We start from the raw sequence: 16,723 nt of genomic DNA on the forward strand, positions 1-16,723 counted from the left end.
TTCTGAAATTTTGAGTGATGTTGGGTTTTCGGTTTGATTGGTTATTTTGTTGAGTTTCTGAAACATCTGTTCCATCTGTTTCAATGACATTAGGGTTTGGTGTGTTTGCTCTTTTGATAAATCGGACATTTGCAAGGTAAGAAACGGTAGATGATGAGTCCTTCCCGAATCTAAACCCTAAAGCTCTGATACCATAAAGATTTGATAATTTCTGAAATTTTGTTTTGTGAAAAATACTGTTTTTTTTTCTTGTTTATTACGTAGAATCATATTCAATATATACATGAGCACTTATTCATTTATAGTAACTGACAAAGGATAATTGCCTAATATAATGTAACTGCTTTCCAATATTTTTTACTGTTACGGACCAGATCACTTCTATTGCTAGGAGCACATTTGTTATATCTCATCCCAGATCATATCTTTAAATCTCATCATAGAACACTTTTAATCCGTCATTCGATCAGCCAACCTTGAAAGATTTCAGTTTTTAAACTTGAGATCTAGGTATGTTGTTTGTTCTTCGTAAAATTTTCTTATTGAAATTTTGAGTATAATTATTAATCACTGAAATGGGTTTAATGCTGTATGACTGTAAATTCTAGCTTCATATCATTATTTTGATCGAAGATACAACATTCTAGTTATTAGATTTTGGCATTTGGGTATAATCACTGTAATGGAATGGCTGAAAACTATTATAGAAGTATATTTTTTTTAAGATTATATTGATCATAAAGTGTTTGATGAAATGGCTGAAAGAGAAAAGGGTTTTATGTGATAATAAATTTTTAGTTCTGCTATTGACTATTGTCCACATAACAACATTTTATAACCTTGCCATTAAGTGGTTCTCGTTAGGCAGGGTTTGAGGGTCTGACGTGTGCAATCTTATGCTTGTTATGATACTGAAGAAGTTGTTTTCAATTGAACTTTGGTGCAAACATATATGCAAGTTCACTTAAATAAGAAAATGATATAATTTAATAAGTCATTTTGATATAGTAATTCTTTAATATAGTACGATTAATCCAAAACCAATGTTATATATCTTTGGCCTCATCGAGACTGGACGTATATTGTTGACATTACAGCTAAAGAAAATTGCTTTACTAAATTTTGCATTGTGTATTATGATGGAACTGCCTGAAAGAGGAAACACTCTGGTGTGGATTTCTGTTTTTTCTGCTATTGACAATATAAGAACTAAAGAAATCTGTCCTTTGTAGGGATTGTACTAGGACTTTACATTGAGACATCTTTGATGGAATGCTTGAAAGAGGAAAGACTTTCATGTGAGGATGAGTTGGTTGTATTCTGTTTGTATCAGTAGAAATTTGAACACAGGTTGGCCCCTTATAAAGCACCTCCAATTAGTTGCAATTGGGATTGTTATTGTTGGGTTTATATTAGTTGCATCTCTTGGATCTCGAAGCAAACGGGCTATTGGTTTATCTGAAGAATGTCAAATTCCTGCCATTTATAACTTTGGTGACTCTAATTCTGATACTGGTTGTGTTTCTGCTGCATTTGGTCGTGTTCCTTATCCGAATGGTATTACCTTTTTTGGTAAGCCTTCTGGGAGGAATTGTGATGGGCGGCTAATCATTGATTTTATTGGTGAGTTCGCGCTAAACTCATTCTTATTTTTAGCACTTTAAACTAACTTGTTTACTGCTTCAGCTTCATACACCTGACAAAGAAAATGCAATTACTTGCATGGTCTTTGGTTGTTCATATATTAACAATTAGTCCTACATAGCAGTGTCCAAATTTGATCCAATTAACCGAAACTATGTATGACTCGATCTGACCTGAAAATAACCCACATATTGACCCTATATTGATCTGACTCGAAATTTCCTGCCGAAAACTGTGTGAACACCCGAATGTACATCACCTTGCCATATACCTTTCCCTAATGTTGCCTTAATAATAATACTTGCAGCTGAGAAGGTCGGGTTGCCATATCTGAGCGCATATTTAGATGCATTCCAAGCCAACTTTCAACACGGAACAGATTTTGCTGCTAGTGGGACGACAATTCAACATGTCGATGGGAAGCTTTACGGAAGTGGCTTTAATCCTCTTTCCCTTGATGTACAGCTTTTGCAGTTTGAACATTTGAAAGAGAGAACTAATGAACTATATGCTCAAGGTTGTATTAGAATACTTGAAAAGTCCTATCCTCTAGATCAAAGAAGCATCATGAAATTTAATTTCTAATTGTGCATTAACTCTCTGGTTTTTGGTTCCCAGCTAGTTTCAAAGACCGCATGCCAAGACGTGAAGACTTCTCACAGGCCTTGTATACATTTGATATCGGACAAAATGACATTCATTATGCAGTAACAAATATGACCGATGTTGAAGCCCGTCAAGCTATTCCCGAGCTTATGAATCAGTTTGCTCAGGCAATAGAGGTAGGTGCAAGTTAGACATGCATAATTTCATTACTTCATAATATCCTTGCTAGCCCATCTTGTATACATTTGGTATATTCTTTGCACTTCGACTTTCTCGTACCTCTTTGGTTCCTGTGTTATGTACTGGCATACTTTTGACGAGCTGCGGCCTGCAAATAATGTCCTTTTCTAGCAGGGTGTTTTGCAAAACTTACTCTGGCTTGCTCGTCGTTCTTTCAGAAACTCCACGAGCTAGGAGCAAGGACATTCTGGATACATAACACCGGACCTATTGGTTGCCTGCCTTATTTTCTGATCAAACTTCCTTCCCAGCCTGGAAATATCGACGAAATTGGTTGCTTGAAGTATCACAATGAAGTGGCTAAAGAATTCAACAGGCAGCTCAAAAACAGGATTTCTGAGCTGCGAACTCAACTCGACAATTCCACCCTTGTTTACGTTGACATTTACTCTGCCAAATACTCTCTTATCAGCAGATCAAAGGAATACGGTGAGGCATATACAAGAAACAAACTTGTTTTAATAGGACATTTTACGAGTCCCATAGTTTATCTTGTGCGATTTGATTATTGCAGGATTTGTCGATCCCTTTGGATACTGCTGCAAGCACTCCGGCAATTCTGGGCTGTTTTGTTGGGACAAAGAAACGATGAACGGAACTGCAGTTTATGCAACTTCGTGCAGTAATCCATCGGGATACATAAGTTGGGACAGCATACATTACACGGAAGCTGCCAATCGCTGGGTCGCAAACCGGGTTTTGGATGGTTCTTTCTCAGACCCTCCTGTTCCCCTCTCTAGATTATGTACAAAGTCTTAGTTTTCATCAATTGTGCGCTGAACAATACCTGAAGTTTCATTGTTTGGACATCGCTTCGAAGATAGTTTTTTGTTCAGTTTTTACCTTAGCTGTAGGCGCAGGATTGTTTAGTGAATGACTTTTGTATCGACTATTTATTAGTAGAAAAATGGGTCAATAATCAATACCTAATTTTACTCTTTAAAAATTATTATTACCCTTATCATCAAGTAATCTGAGGACATTTTTTTATTTTTGTCTTTTGTAATTAGATAACCAATTGCTTTATTTAACTTACACTGAATCTCTATTTAGGTTGCATGAATTACTTTGCACCCTTTCTTTATGGTCTCATAATTCTGTTTTAATCTCATCCTCAAGTAATTCTCTCTTTAAATCTTATTCATTAAATCTTATGCTCTACTTGTTTCACCGAATAATAAATTTACTTCTAATATTATATTTTTTACACCTCTATAAAGTGGTGCAAATCAAATAAAATCAAAAAGGTTGAAATTAGCCAACAAAATGGCCAAATAGTCAATTACTCAACAAGCTAGTGGGGGTGTTTAAACCGGGTGATTGGATGTTGATTTATTCAACCAGCTACAACATTATAGTTTTTATGTTAACTATTATGTTAGTTGTTTAAAATAATTACTTAAGCCAACTTTTAAAAAAATATTAAATAAATATTACAAGAAAAACATTTATTAAATATTTTCTCTCGTTTTAATATTTCTTCCATTTCTTTTTGTTCTTTCCATTTACTTTTTGCACAAATTTTAAAGCAAATTTTAAACCATAATATCTCTAAATACCCATAATAAAAAATAATAAAAAATACATAATAAAAAAAAATATATTAAGATGAATCTAACGAGATCTCACATGAATGTATTTTATCTCTAAATGTGTTAAAAACATTAATCAAAATTCTCTCTCCCTAAAGTAGAATGTTTCAAATGGGAAGAACATTTGAGAACAAAGTGAGTAGTTGTTTTTTAGATAACTTGTAGCTTACAATAGTCGTAAGTTGTAACAATTTTTTTTTCACGCTATTTAATATATAATTTTATTTTTAATATCCTCAGTTTCATATAATAAAAAAATTAAAATATTATTTTTTATGCGTTTGACTAACAAAAATCACAACTTAATCAAAAAAGCCTACCAAAATGCTTCTATAATTGCAAACACAAATACATAATATATGGTGATTCTGGTCGCCATTTCTTATCATCAGTCTTGTTCAAATTCCACTAAATTGAAAGGTCCATTTCTCTTTATGAGGAACACCAACCCAAACAATCAAGAACGATTAGAAAGATATTGTGGAGTCTAACTAACCATAGAATGCTTCTTCTACTTTCTGCAATTCCTCCACACTATTCTTTGTCCAATCCAACTTTTTTTTGCCCTAATTCAAACCCCATTAATCAAAATCATATTTACCCGAAACCCCAAAATTGTTGTTTCAAATGCTACTCTCATTTCCCATCACACCCAAAACCACCATTTTTACCCACCTTCTCAACTTCTTGTTCTAGTTCTACTGCTACTTTGAGATATGTAAATGACCCCGTTCTTGAGGAAGAAGGAGGGGAGTGGGTCCCTTCTGCTTCTGCTGTTGCTTCTGCTATAAGAAAGGCTTCATCTTCTCCTATTGAATTTACCCTTAAGATTGAAAGGGACCCTAAATCTCAAGGGATTGTTCTTCCTAGCCCTGATTTTCAAAGACTTTGTCTTGATCAATTGCAACTTTTTAGAAGAATTGTTGACCCAAATGCCATTCTATCTGTAAGCTTTAATTTTGAAATTTTTTATTAGTTAAAGAATATTTTTCTTATTCAGTTTTTATGTGAATAATGATGGGTTGTTGTTTAAAAATTGAAAAGACTAGTTGAATGAGTGATTTGATTTTTGTTTAATGAAAATTTTCATTTTTAATTTGGTTATTTAGAATTATGTATGAACAAATTGAGCCCCCACTACCAAGGATCAAAGATTAGAGTCTCAAGAATTGATATGAACACTAAGACCCAAAACAGAATCAATGAAACAACTATCAAGAACAACAAAGTAAAAGCAATAAAGAAGCAATCAAAATACACACAAAGATTTAGTGGTTCACCCGTAATTGGGCTACGTCCACGGTCTTGACTAAATGTCTTTACTGCCTTTCAAGATACTCCAATGGAGCTACAATGGAAGTATGATCACCAATTGAGAAATGATAGAGATTTAGAGAGAGAGTATATACTAAGTAATCTAGAGAGAGAAAGAGGGTTAGAAACTAAGATTACCTAAACTATGTGATTAGGCCTGTTTATAACACACAGGGCCTAATCACTTACAATTTAGAACATAAGAACAGAAAAAAGCCAAGGGAAAAATAACAGAAACAAGACAGCATATAAAGCCGAGGCGGCTTTAGCTTCCGACTCCAAACTCCAATTTGCCTTTTAATGCCTTTTCTCCTTATTCCAATTTTACCCTCTTTTAACCTCTTCTTTGCTTAGGCATTTTCAACTTGGATTAAGGACCTAAGTCACTACCTTAATCAAAACAATGTAATTGCATAATACTAGTACTTGTTATTACTCTTTTGTCTTCTTTTTTGTGTTGTTGAATGATCGCAATTAGGAAAAGGTTGATGATTTTCATTGTGCACTCAAAAGGAAATGCTTTGGAGCTTATTATTGATCATGGTAGGTTTTACTATTTAGCCACAAAATTGTATAGTGTTGGCCTAGTAAGTCCATTCTGTTGAGTGAGGATGGAATCAGAGGGGTGTTAGAGGCATAATTTTACAGTCCACAAAATTATTGTTATATTTTAATTACTGGTGTTTTAGGGACATAATTTTACAGTCCTGGCTTATTAAGGTCTTTCTATTGGGTGGATAGAATTTGAGAGGGTGCAAATTTATGTTGTTTGGAGTTTACATTTCACTCTATGTACTCTTCTGTCCATGAGTTTAGTCTCTTAAAAATAATGGGTTGGACAACATTCATAATAGGTAATGAGGCAAACTCGAAGTAAGATTTCACTCCATGTACTCTTTTGCTCTACTCTATGTGAGTTGGACTTACTTTCATGATATATAAGTGGGTCGAGCAAGATACAAGGGGAGAAACTTATAGTAAAATAGTGAGGCAAGTTTTAATATGTAGAAGGGCAAACATATAAGGATGTCTTAAAGTGGTATATGGGGCAAATTTCTTGGGATGGCCAAAAACAACATAACTTCTTTAAATAGAAAATGGCTGACTTGGACATGTACTGACTCAAGTACGTGTGTCCTAGTACCTTAGGTGTAAGGATGCAACTACGAATATCTTTATCCTTTTTCAGTCATGAAGTGATGCGAGTATGGGATTGAATACTTCAAGAACTCAATTATCCCTTCCAAGATCAGCCCCAAGATTGATCTTGAACAAACGCCACACGATAAGCCTTCTGTTCTGAATGAACAGAAGGTGGCCAGAACAATTCTGATGAATGGTTCTGTGCCTTGGATAGAAACAAATTGGCCTTATATCAACCAATTGGCCTCTTCCTCACACTAAGATTAAGATTCACTCTCTTAACCCTCGTGGAACAAACCGAATGTCTCTTTGTTTCACTCACAAAGAACTCACCCAGGGAAGGAAATTGCAAAGCAATTTACTTGAAGAAAATTTTCATTAACAATCTGAATTCTCTTTACAACTATGAGGATCCCTATATATAGCAATGCAAAGGTAAATAACGGCTAAATCTATGCCTAACTAATTCACTTAAAAAAAACACGTGATAGGCACGTTTACAAGCAAACACAAGATCAAATACATTAGAATAAGGCTAAGTATGCTTCCAGGTCTGATCTGTCTGACAGGGGACCTTCAGCTCCCCTTCTTGGTGTCTTACTGTGATTGTTAGGAGGCACTTAAGGTCTTGATGGAAAGGTCCATATATAGAGATTCCAAAACTACCCTTGGTGTATCTTGGGATGCTCAGCTTGGCTCTGTGGAAGAGTTGCAAGGTATGCTGGTCAGCAGGTGGTGGCTTGCATCTCTTCCAGATCTGATCTTTCTGACACAAGACCTTGGGGCTGTGATTGTGGCTTCTGTGCGTATCATGAGGGCTGTCCTTGAACCTTGCTAGCTTGGCCCATGTATAGAGATTCCATCTCTCGAGTTTTCCAGGTCTCTAGTGCATACACCTGAGCTCCACGTGTCTCGCAAGGTAGGCTGACATACAGTTTTCTGTGCTGTCTGTTTGCTTTGATCAAGGCTTCTGTTTTGTCTGATTGTTGCTGGGAGGCCTTCTGTTGATCCTTCCTGGTCTTGCCATGTCCTGATACTCATGCTTGGTCCAGATTGGATGCTAACATCATCAGTTTGTAGGGCTTCCATATCAGGTTCATCAGGCACATTGATCCAATTATGGTCTTCAATGTTTGTCTTTGTTTGTGGTCTATTTATAATTGGATCATTCCCTCCTTCTTGGAAAAAGAATTGTCCTCAATTCTTGACCTTCTCCTTGAATGCTTGAGCTATCCCAAAGGTGAGACAAAGTTGTTCATGCGTGCAGCCTACTGATGCTACTTGATCTGACTTGCATAATGCTGCTGCTGCTGGCTGTCAGAATACAAGCCTTACTGATCTGCTTCTGAATTCTAATGCTGGGCTGTTCTGTGCACACACATGCTGATCAGTGTACTTGTTGCCTTCAACCTACTGTGCTGCACATACTTCTGAATCATCTTGCAGATCAATAAATCTGTTCTGCTTCTGTGTAATGAACAATCATTGTTTGATGTTGCTGAATGATGCTGCTCTGCTGCTGAACCTTCTGTGTTGGTCTTAATTTGTAGACATGCTGTTGTATTCTTGCACACTAATCTGCATTCTGATCTACATACAAACACTCCACAAACCAAGTCCCCCATAATCATCACACATGTAAGGATGAATGATCTTGCCTTTACTTGCATAATCAACCACACCCATACATTAAACAAGCTTACCAAAGAGATTAGCCTGCTTCTATTGCCAAGACTACATTCAACTTGTTGTATTCTCCCCTTCTTAGCAAAAATTCGACCCCGAATTTTTGTAGGATTAAATTCAACAAACCTACTAACATGAACATACTCAACAAAATCATCAATCATTACATACTCATGCTTCTTTGCTGGATCTTTTTGTGAATCATCGTCAAAACTTGCATGAACATTGGCCACATGTAATACCTCTTGTCTAGTACAACGCAAATCATCACAAGATGTCTCCACAACTTCTTCAAGATCATCTACCATCTCTACACAAGATGCCTCAACATCTCCGTTAAGATCATTAATCACCTCTACCCAAGATGCTTCAACAATTTCTTCACTATTCTCCACAATGGATGGTTCTTGATTGTTTCCACGAGAGTTAAGAGAGTGAATCTTAATTTGAGTGTGAGGAAGAGGCCAGTGGCTGAGTGAAGGTCATTTGTTTCTATCCACGACATAAAACCATTCCAAGGAATTGTTCTAGTCACCTTCTGTTTTTCATACAAAACAGAAGGCTTGTGCGTGTTATTCATTGTGTCAAGACCATTCTTGGCATAGTTCTTGGAGGGAATTAACGGGTTCTTGAAGCCTTCAATCCCATATTCGCATCATGAAGTTAATTCAAAGACCCAGAAAACCTTTTCGATGATAGAAATGATGGCATTATCTTAAAGTTGATTCGGTAGTGTATGGATAGACAATGTTGTTATGGGGAAATGTTGCTGAAGTAAATGTTTTGACTTTGCCATTGTTGTTGTTTGTGATTAAGTATCTTGCTTTTTTGTTGTTTTGATGCTGTGTTTAAATGAGATTACTCAGCATTGTTGTTTGGGCTTTCATATTGGTTTGGATCATTGTATGGTAGTTGTTTGACCTTCTTATTTACATTATTCTTACGTTAGTGCAGGTTTATGTTAGGCCTGCTGGTAGCTATGTTATGGACCGGTTAGAGCTGCGACGTGTTATCTTTTATCCAACAGTGGATGCGTCTGAAATTATCTTATTCATTGGTAATTTTGATATTCCTGCTGGATTGCGTGGCGCTGAAGCTACTCTTTCTAATCTGCAAGTAGGCTTTAAACTAATAATTCAATTTAACAATATTATCAATATTATCTCATGATTATGCCTCATGATTCAGTGACTTATCTTTGGTTTTGGTTTTTTCTAAATTGTAGGCCGAGGCAATACCTGAGTGTAGAGCTGTTGTATTCCCGATGGTCAAACACCCATTTGTGGTTGGATTTTTGGTTGCTGAGCTTCCCGGTGTTGAGCATGGGAGGGGATCTCATGATGCTTCGCAATTTCCATCTCCCGAAGAATTATATTCGTTGCCCCCTAGTTTTGATTTGAAGTCTCCAAATACTCCTCTTGCCAGTGGAAATCCATTGACGTATTTCAATCTCTCTGCTGATCAGAGATTAAATGCCATAAACATTTCTCGCTCCCTTGCTATGGCTTATGTCATGGATCAGGTAGCTTGACCTCAATTATTTTTCATCTTTAGGTGTTTCCACCTTGTTTTATTCGAATTTGTGGTTTTCAAATTATAAGCAATGCCAATATTCTCGTGTAAATTTGCTTCCCTTTCCGTTGCGATTTGGTAAAGTTCGATTCTGTCACGTTCCCATAGAAATCACTATCGGGATTGTGATGAGATCATAGATCTTCATCTATCTTAGGGTTTCACTTGATGTATATTCCTATACACATCGCTATAATGGCAGAATTTTAAATCACGCCTGTTGCTCTTACAAATATCTTTTATCAAGTTTTTTGTTGCCCATGTGCATTTGTACCTGTATATTTATTTGGTGTTAACTTATCCTAAAAGACCTTTGTGTTGGTGCGTAGAAGCTTATCCTAAAAGTCCTGTGTATTACAAATATCCTACAAATAGCTTTTGTATTGGTGCATAGAAGCTTGGTAGTGCTATTGGGTTCCCGTGTAGGCAAACATTTCCCTTCTAAGGTCCTTACCTATTTCTCTTGGATATTATGAAAAACTTAGCAAGGTTTGGTACCTTACTATTATTTAAGATATATTTTCGTGATGATAGGTGGTTACTATTCTCTTGTATTTGTGGTCACATGTTGATTTCGATTGCTGTAAACGATGGATTTCTCCCAAGCTTCATAGCAATGAGTCCACTCCCTCCTTTTTTTTCTAGGCTAGATATTCGGAAATAACTTCTTGGTACAGGGAGAGATTATATATGTTCAAACTCACAACCCTTTTGGAGAAATGAACTGCCAATTGTGGGATGCTTGATTATCGTGGAAAACTCATGGATGTTGTTTGAGATCACAATTTTTGATGGGTTTACTATGCAACATTGAATTACTCGTTTCTGAGAACTTTTTTTAATACCAATTACTCGTTTTCGAGAACTTTGTTTTTGCCAATCTACACAAGAATGTCCTCCCTTCATGGGGAGAATTCATTTATGGAGAAGTCAATGGAGTGAGTCCATATTGATGTTATCGCGCAAAATATTGCCCACATCATTGTGTATTGCAACCCTATTGTGAAGGTGTTAGAGTTATTGTTACTTGAAACGAAATTCCAAATGATTCGAGAAACAGAAACTGGAACGAGAAACATTAATTTAGAGTTTTGAAAACGTAGGTACAATTTTAGTTTAAAAACGGAAAATAAAAGGAGTAAAAGGAAAATGTAAGAAAATTACTAAAACAGAACAATAAAAAGCAAAAGAAAAGAAAATGTAAGAAAATGGTTTGGCGTTTGAAAAAATATTGTGGAAACATAGTTTCGGAAACGTTAATTTGGTGTTTCGGGAACGAAGGTTCCAAAACGGGATTCAGAGAGAAGTTTTCAGTTTCTTGTACCTATGGTTAGACCGAGACAATCGCAAAACCATCTGTCTATACTTAATAGCTGTTTTGAGAACGTTACCACAACCGCAACCGAAACCACATTTTGCATTGTATATGTGGTAATGAAGTAGCTTTTATTTTGACTCTATTTACCTAAGTGTTCTAAAACGGATAAAAACTAGAGATGCTATATTCTATTCAATAATACAAGCTGTGTTTGCCTGTGTATGATGTATTATAGAACGACACAATTTTTGAATTGTTCCAAATATTTTGCCGCCATTGTCACAGTTATCTATTTCACTATTCTTACTTTCCTATTCTGTTAATTGTTTCACCTTTATAAATTGTCAGCAACACGTATATCTTTTATATACTTTAGCATGTTTCTTTCCTTCTCTACCCTCTTGCTGGATCTTTCTTACTTTTTTTTTGTCTTTGTTCTAGAAATCGATGTTGCTTCAACAATCATCTTGGAAAAATAACATTCGTATGAGTAATCTCGTTGAGCAAGTAAGCTATCGTCTTTTTTTCTCTGCCTTGCTTATTAATAATGAGAAGAAGAACTCATTTGCTTGCTGTTTTTATCGATTGTTGTCAGATACGCGGGCCATTATCGAGCTTACGGACTCTATCTAAAATGCTATCTGTCCAGATAAAAAGAAGTGAGGTGTTGCATCTATTATCCAAAGAATCATTTTTTTTGATTTTATTTAGCTCATCGTGTTCCTTCATATATTGCCCGTATACATTGACATTATTGTCCTTGGTATTTTACAGATTGCTCATGACATTGTAGAAGACTTAGTAGTTCAAGGTGATCGTATGCGTGACACCCTGCAACAGCTGCAGGATGCTGTTCTCTTGACAAAGGTGTCTTTAGTCTGCTGATTTCTTTTATTTTTATTTTTTTTAAATAGCTTTTAGCCAACCTTTTTTTAATGTTCAATAAATATTTTATGCAATGCATGAGACCTTCCTTCTGTAGGAAATTTTGCAAATTTACTGAATCTGTTACCCGCATAGTCGAGGTTTAGAAAAACTGCATTTTAGGCCGGTTTTAGAGATATCTCATAATTTTGTACAATATTTAGCGGTACGACAACCATATCGCTCCTGTTACTGCATCCTTTATTGTGTCCTTTATTTAGTTATATAGCTATATTCATAGTCGCCCATTCAGTTGTTTTGCACATAATTCCTTTCAGTAGTAGGTTGAAAGCTTCTATGATTGCAACCTATGTTACTCGGACTCTACATTTTGCTTCACGTACTTGTGTCCGATCCTTGATGCTCGAACATTGGTATGGCACTTAGACACTTTATTTTAGGCGTAAAATTGAATATTTAGACGTATTCGACAATTGAACACGTACCGGTATCCGACATCATTACCCGAGTTCAAGTAACATAGATTGCAACTATGAAGCCAAATGTCTTATTGTCAGCAGTTTCATAGAGTGAAAAATAGTGTGTACTTATAAAATCCGTTTTATCTGTTGTAGCCAATCCCATGTCGGGATTAAGGCTTTGGCATTCTTGTGTTGCTCTAGTTATCCTTTGGTGTATGCTTCTTCTATGATTCAGGACTAACATCTCACTGTCTTGATCGTATTGTTTTAGGCAAACATAATGAGGTTCAATGAAGAATCATTGAAAAAGATGGACGGCTCACATGCTGAATCTGAAAAGAGGATATTCAAATTAGGAAAAGGCTTGTCAACTCATGCTTCTGCTGATAAAAAAAGAGACTTTGATCAAAAACATTCTCTACGACTAAAAGATTTGGAGATGCCAATGCCACCGTTGGCACTAACACCTTTACGACAGCATAGCATCAGGTATAGCTGTAACAACTAGGGAGATCATTGTTACTTTTTCTAGTTGACTTGACCACTTAGAGGTGTTTAATGGGGCGGGTCGACCCAATGGGTCAAGGGTCGGGTCACATTTTAATGGGTCATTAGCGGGTTGGGTCGATAATGGGTCGGGCCATTAACGGGCCTTGGTGTAAAGGGTCGGCCGAGCTGGGTCGGATAATTATAGAAATTGGTTGCGAAAAAAATTTATCACTTTTTTATATTTTTATATGATATTATTTTATATACATAGGTGGGTCGACCCAACGGGCCATAAAATAGAATAAAAAACTATTATATGAACTTTTAAAAAATGGGTCAAAGTGGCTCGGGTTTAAACGGGCTTTGACCCGCCCCGCCCCGCCCAAATTTAAAATGACATGGCCTGACCAGAACCGACCCATTTAGATTTTGGCTCAACCTGGCCTGTTGTTATAGCTTGTACCTTTGCCAAGGCTATGTGAAGCGTTTTGCTGAGCCGTGGTATTCTACCAAGTAAGGTTGTATCTATTTGGTAGAATTGGATAAACATGTTAAAAATCACTCTGAACTGATATCTTTGTGGAAGTCCTGAAAGCTCATGTAAGGTTTGCTAAAAATTGCACTTTGAAAATGAAAATTGAGAGTGACCAATCTAGAGTCTAGACCAAGGGATTTTCAATTTGACGGAATATATTTTGCATGGAAAACAATTTTTATGAAATTGTTCTCTTTGCTTGTGCAAATCTCGCGTTTGCTTATGCTTCTTGCTCTTGTCAGGAAGACCGTGTAATGTTTCTGATGTACTGGTGGATTTGATTGGAGCTGCACAGCCTCTTGCTCAAAACCAGAAGCGTGTTTTGGAATTAAGTGAATATTCCCATCACCTTCCAGTCGCTGTTGAAGAACCGGCTGTGCGACAGGCACTAGGAAATCTAATAGAGGGTGCACTATTGCGCACACATGTTGGGGGCAAAGTTGAAATCGTCTCTGTTGGAGCACCTGCTGGTGGTGCTCTTGTTGTGATTGACGATGATGGTCCTGATATGCACTACATGGTAAGATTATCTATGAGCTATAACATGTATTTATTGATTAGCATTTGAGATTGTGCTGCCTTACCAAGAAGGTGTTCGTTTGAGTCATTGGGTCGATTTCAGGTCACGTGTTATGGGTTGGTTCAAAATCGGGTTTTGAGTCCATATTGATTTTTAAATAATTTTAAATTCAACGTCATGTCAAGTCAAGTTCGGTTATATAGTCGGGTAAATATCGGGTCATTGGAGCTATTTTGAACACCTCTACAGGGAATGCATCAAAGTACGAGTGTAACTGTACTTGACAATTTATTGGTTATACATGAATCTTTCAATGTCGCTAGTAGCATATCCAAACCCATCATGTTCTGACTGAATTAGTGTAATATATAATTCGCTACCTATTTCGTTTAAAATGACCCAAAAAACGGTCCATAATTGACCACAATTCTCTTATCCCGATTTACGTTTCGCGAGGAGATCAACAAACATCTGATCATAGCACATAAGCAATTGTTCGAGTTGTACAGTATCCGACTATCCGGTGCCTGCTTCCATACACTTGATATAATTTGCTTGTCTTCATTTCCTGTTAATTTGCAGACACAGATGCATTCCCTTACACCCTTTGGAGCTGAACTTTTTTCGGAGCATATGATGGAGGACAACATGACATGGAACTTTGTCGCTGGCCTCACAGTTGCACGTGAGATTCTCGAGAGCTACGGATGTGTCCTACGTGTCATCTCTCCTCGAAACGCAGATGCTGCTCTTGGATCAGGTGGGACTCGAGTGGAAGTTTGGTTTCCTTCTTCAACACCATATGATCACAGCACTCCAGCTGAGGGTGCACAGTAAGGCGTATTTTCTATCATTCAAAGAACCGTCTGATGTATAGTACTCATCGTATAATGGTATATCATATCATATATCGATATCGTTTAGAAAGCAGCATTTGAAATCGCAACCTGTAACTCTGTAAGTATAAAAACCCACATCCCCTGTTTGTCTTCAGAAGTTAGATCAATATCATAAGTCATAAACAGATGAGAGTGTAAATTCATTAATTACAGATATTAATACTTTTAGCCTGCTTATAATGAAACTATTGTCCTTTCATATCTCTTGCAAAATTTCTTGGAATGCCTCGGTTCGTGTATAGAATAAGAATAGACCTTCGTGTATAGAATAAGAATAGACCTGTCAAATTGTTTGATCGGGCCGATTTTAAATTGATTGACTTTATTCCAAGTCAAATCTATTACTATTTTATTCTTATTGCTAAAAAATAGCTAAAATACTAATTTTTTTCTTTAAAATTTTAAAATAATTTTTTTTGTTCGGCCAAAATGAGCTTTTTAAGTCATAATTATGTTATATAAAACAAGTCTATATATGCATATACAATGTGAGTTTAATTAATTTGTCCCCCTCTTCTAGCCCTCCTATTTTCTTTTATCCATTCTAGTATCCATTAAATAATAATATTAATAATAATAATAATAATAATAATAATAATATAAAGAAGGTTTGAATAATCAAAAAAAGGGCATGCACGATCACGATTGTAATTGAATGTTGAGGTAGACCTAGAAATGTCAACTTTCAAAACTTGGAATATGTGACCCAATGTGTGGGTTACGCAAGTTTAGGCAGATCCATAGAAATTTTGAGTTTTCAATGCTCAACTAGTCAATACTCTCTATTACTCATCCTCTATTCACTCTAACTCCATCTCAATGTTTTTTACCACTTTTTACTTTTTTAATGCTTATAATTATTGGGAAGGAGAGGAGATAAATCATAAATTAAATGTAAAATAAAAATTAGTCATGAATGAATTTTTGTGATTAAATTCAACTTAACTTGAAATAACCTAAAAGTATAAATATAAAACATCATAAATATTAATATGATTCTATTGATGCATAAAATAACATCAATTTCAAACTTAATGCATTTTATTTTATTAAATATAAGTATATTTAATCATTATTTTTAAAATCTTGGATTTATCTATATTATAATCTTTTCAAAATATTTGATGTAAGAACTTTTAGAATTAAATGGTGTAATTTTAGATGGACAAATAGAGTATTTGAAGTCCATTGTTAGTTAATTTTCTTTCTTTATTTTTCATTGTGTTGAAAATTACTACTCCTTTATTGTTTTTGCTTTTTCTTGTTCATTTTCTTACAGTTTTCAACACAAATTTAAAACTTAGTTGTGAGCTTTTAAAATAATAAAAGGTTGATAATTAGAAACTATGTATATTAAGATGTGTTAATCAAGATTCCACAAGAATATTTTTTTAAATAGATTGAGAAGATTTTTAGAAGAAGAACAACGAAAAATCTGCAACAAGTCTTGTATGAGATCTCACCGTGAGATGAGTTCATACAAGTAGCCCATTAACAAAAAAACAAAAATCTGAATTCACATTTTATAGAAAGTAAATTTTTTCAAGAGTTTGAAGCCGTTTCACGGTGAAACGATCTCAATAAAAAGTTTGTGAAAAACTAAGGGAGTATATGAACTCTTAAGAGTACTCTATATAATTGCGATTTGGATCAAATAAAAGGATCGACTCATGTTTGCTATCGGTCCAAAATCAATTTGAAATACTTAACTATTGTAAATCACAAATAATTTTGTTAAAAAACGATATTTTGACAAGAATAGTTTAGTTGATCGTAATTCTTAAATAAAAACTTCAAAACTTAGGTGCATTTAAAAAGT

At 35.5% G+C, this 16,723-nt stretch overlaps 2 protein-coding genes across 4 annotated transcripts; both read left to right on the top strand.

Moving 5' to 3' along the window:
- Positions 1 to 238: 238 nt before the first annotated feature.
- LOC130821298 (GDSL esterase/lipase At3g27950) lies at positions 239 to 3,454 on the top strand. 2 transcript variants are annotated; one of them, XM_057686990.1, is made up of 6 exons: positions 239 to 510; positions 1,233 to 1,623; positions 1,952 to 2,161; positions 2,263 to 2,426; positions 2,649 to 2,919; positions 3,005 to 3,454. In XM_057686990.1, the coding sequence occupies exons 2-6, from the start codon at positions 1,305 to 1,307 to the stop codon at positions 3,247 to 3,249; spliced, it is 1,209 nt and encodes a 402-aa protein (XP_057542973.1). In that variant the 5' UTR covers positions 239 to 510; positions 1,233 to 1,304; the 3' UTR covers positions 3,250 to 3,454. The 2 variants fall into 2 exon arrangements, with proteins under 2 accessions (XP_057542973.1, XP_057542975.1); XM_057686992.1 differs by having other exon boundaries at positions 2,742 to 2,919.
- Positions 3,455 to 4,371: 917 nt separating this feature from the next.
- Positions 4,372 to 15,103, top strand: LOC130820730 (chloroplast sensor kinase, chloroplastic). 2 transcript variants are annotated; one of them, XM_057686222.1, is made up of 9 exons: positions 4,372 to 5,028; positions 9,180 to 9,341; positions 9,451 to 9,747; positions 11,557 to 11,622; positions 11,711 to 11,779; positions 11,890 to 11,982; positions 12,733 to 12,950; positions 13,732 to 14,005; positions 14,588 to 15,103. In XM_057686222.1, exons 1-9 carry the CDS (start codon positions 4,585 to 4,587, stop codon positions 14,840 to 14,842), a joined length of 1,878 nt encoding a protein of 625 aa, XP_057542205.1. In that variant the 5' UTR covers positions 4,372 to 4,584; the 3' UTR covers positions 14,843 to 15,103. The 2 variants fall into 2 exon arrangements, with proteins under 2 accessions (XP_057542205.1, XP_057542206.1); XM_057686223.1 differs by having other exon boundaries at positions 4,895 to 5,028; positions 9,175 to 9,341.
- The last annotated feature ends 1,620 nt before the right edge of the window (positions 15,104 to 16,723 follow it).

Source organism: Amaranthus tricolor, chromosome 8, assembly GCF_026212465.1.
Source record: "Amaranthus tricolor cultivar Red isolate AtriRed21 chromosome 8, ASM2621246v1, whole genome shotgun sequence".
Classification (NCBI taxonomy): Eukaryota; Viridiplantae; Streptophyta; class Magnoliopsida; order Caryophyllales; family Amaranthaceae; genus Amaranthus; species Amaranthus tricolor.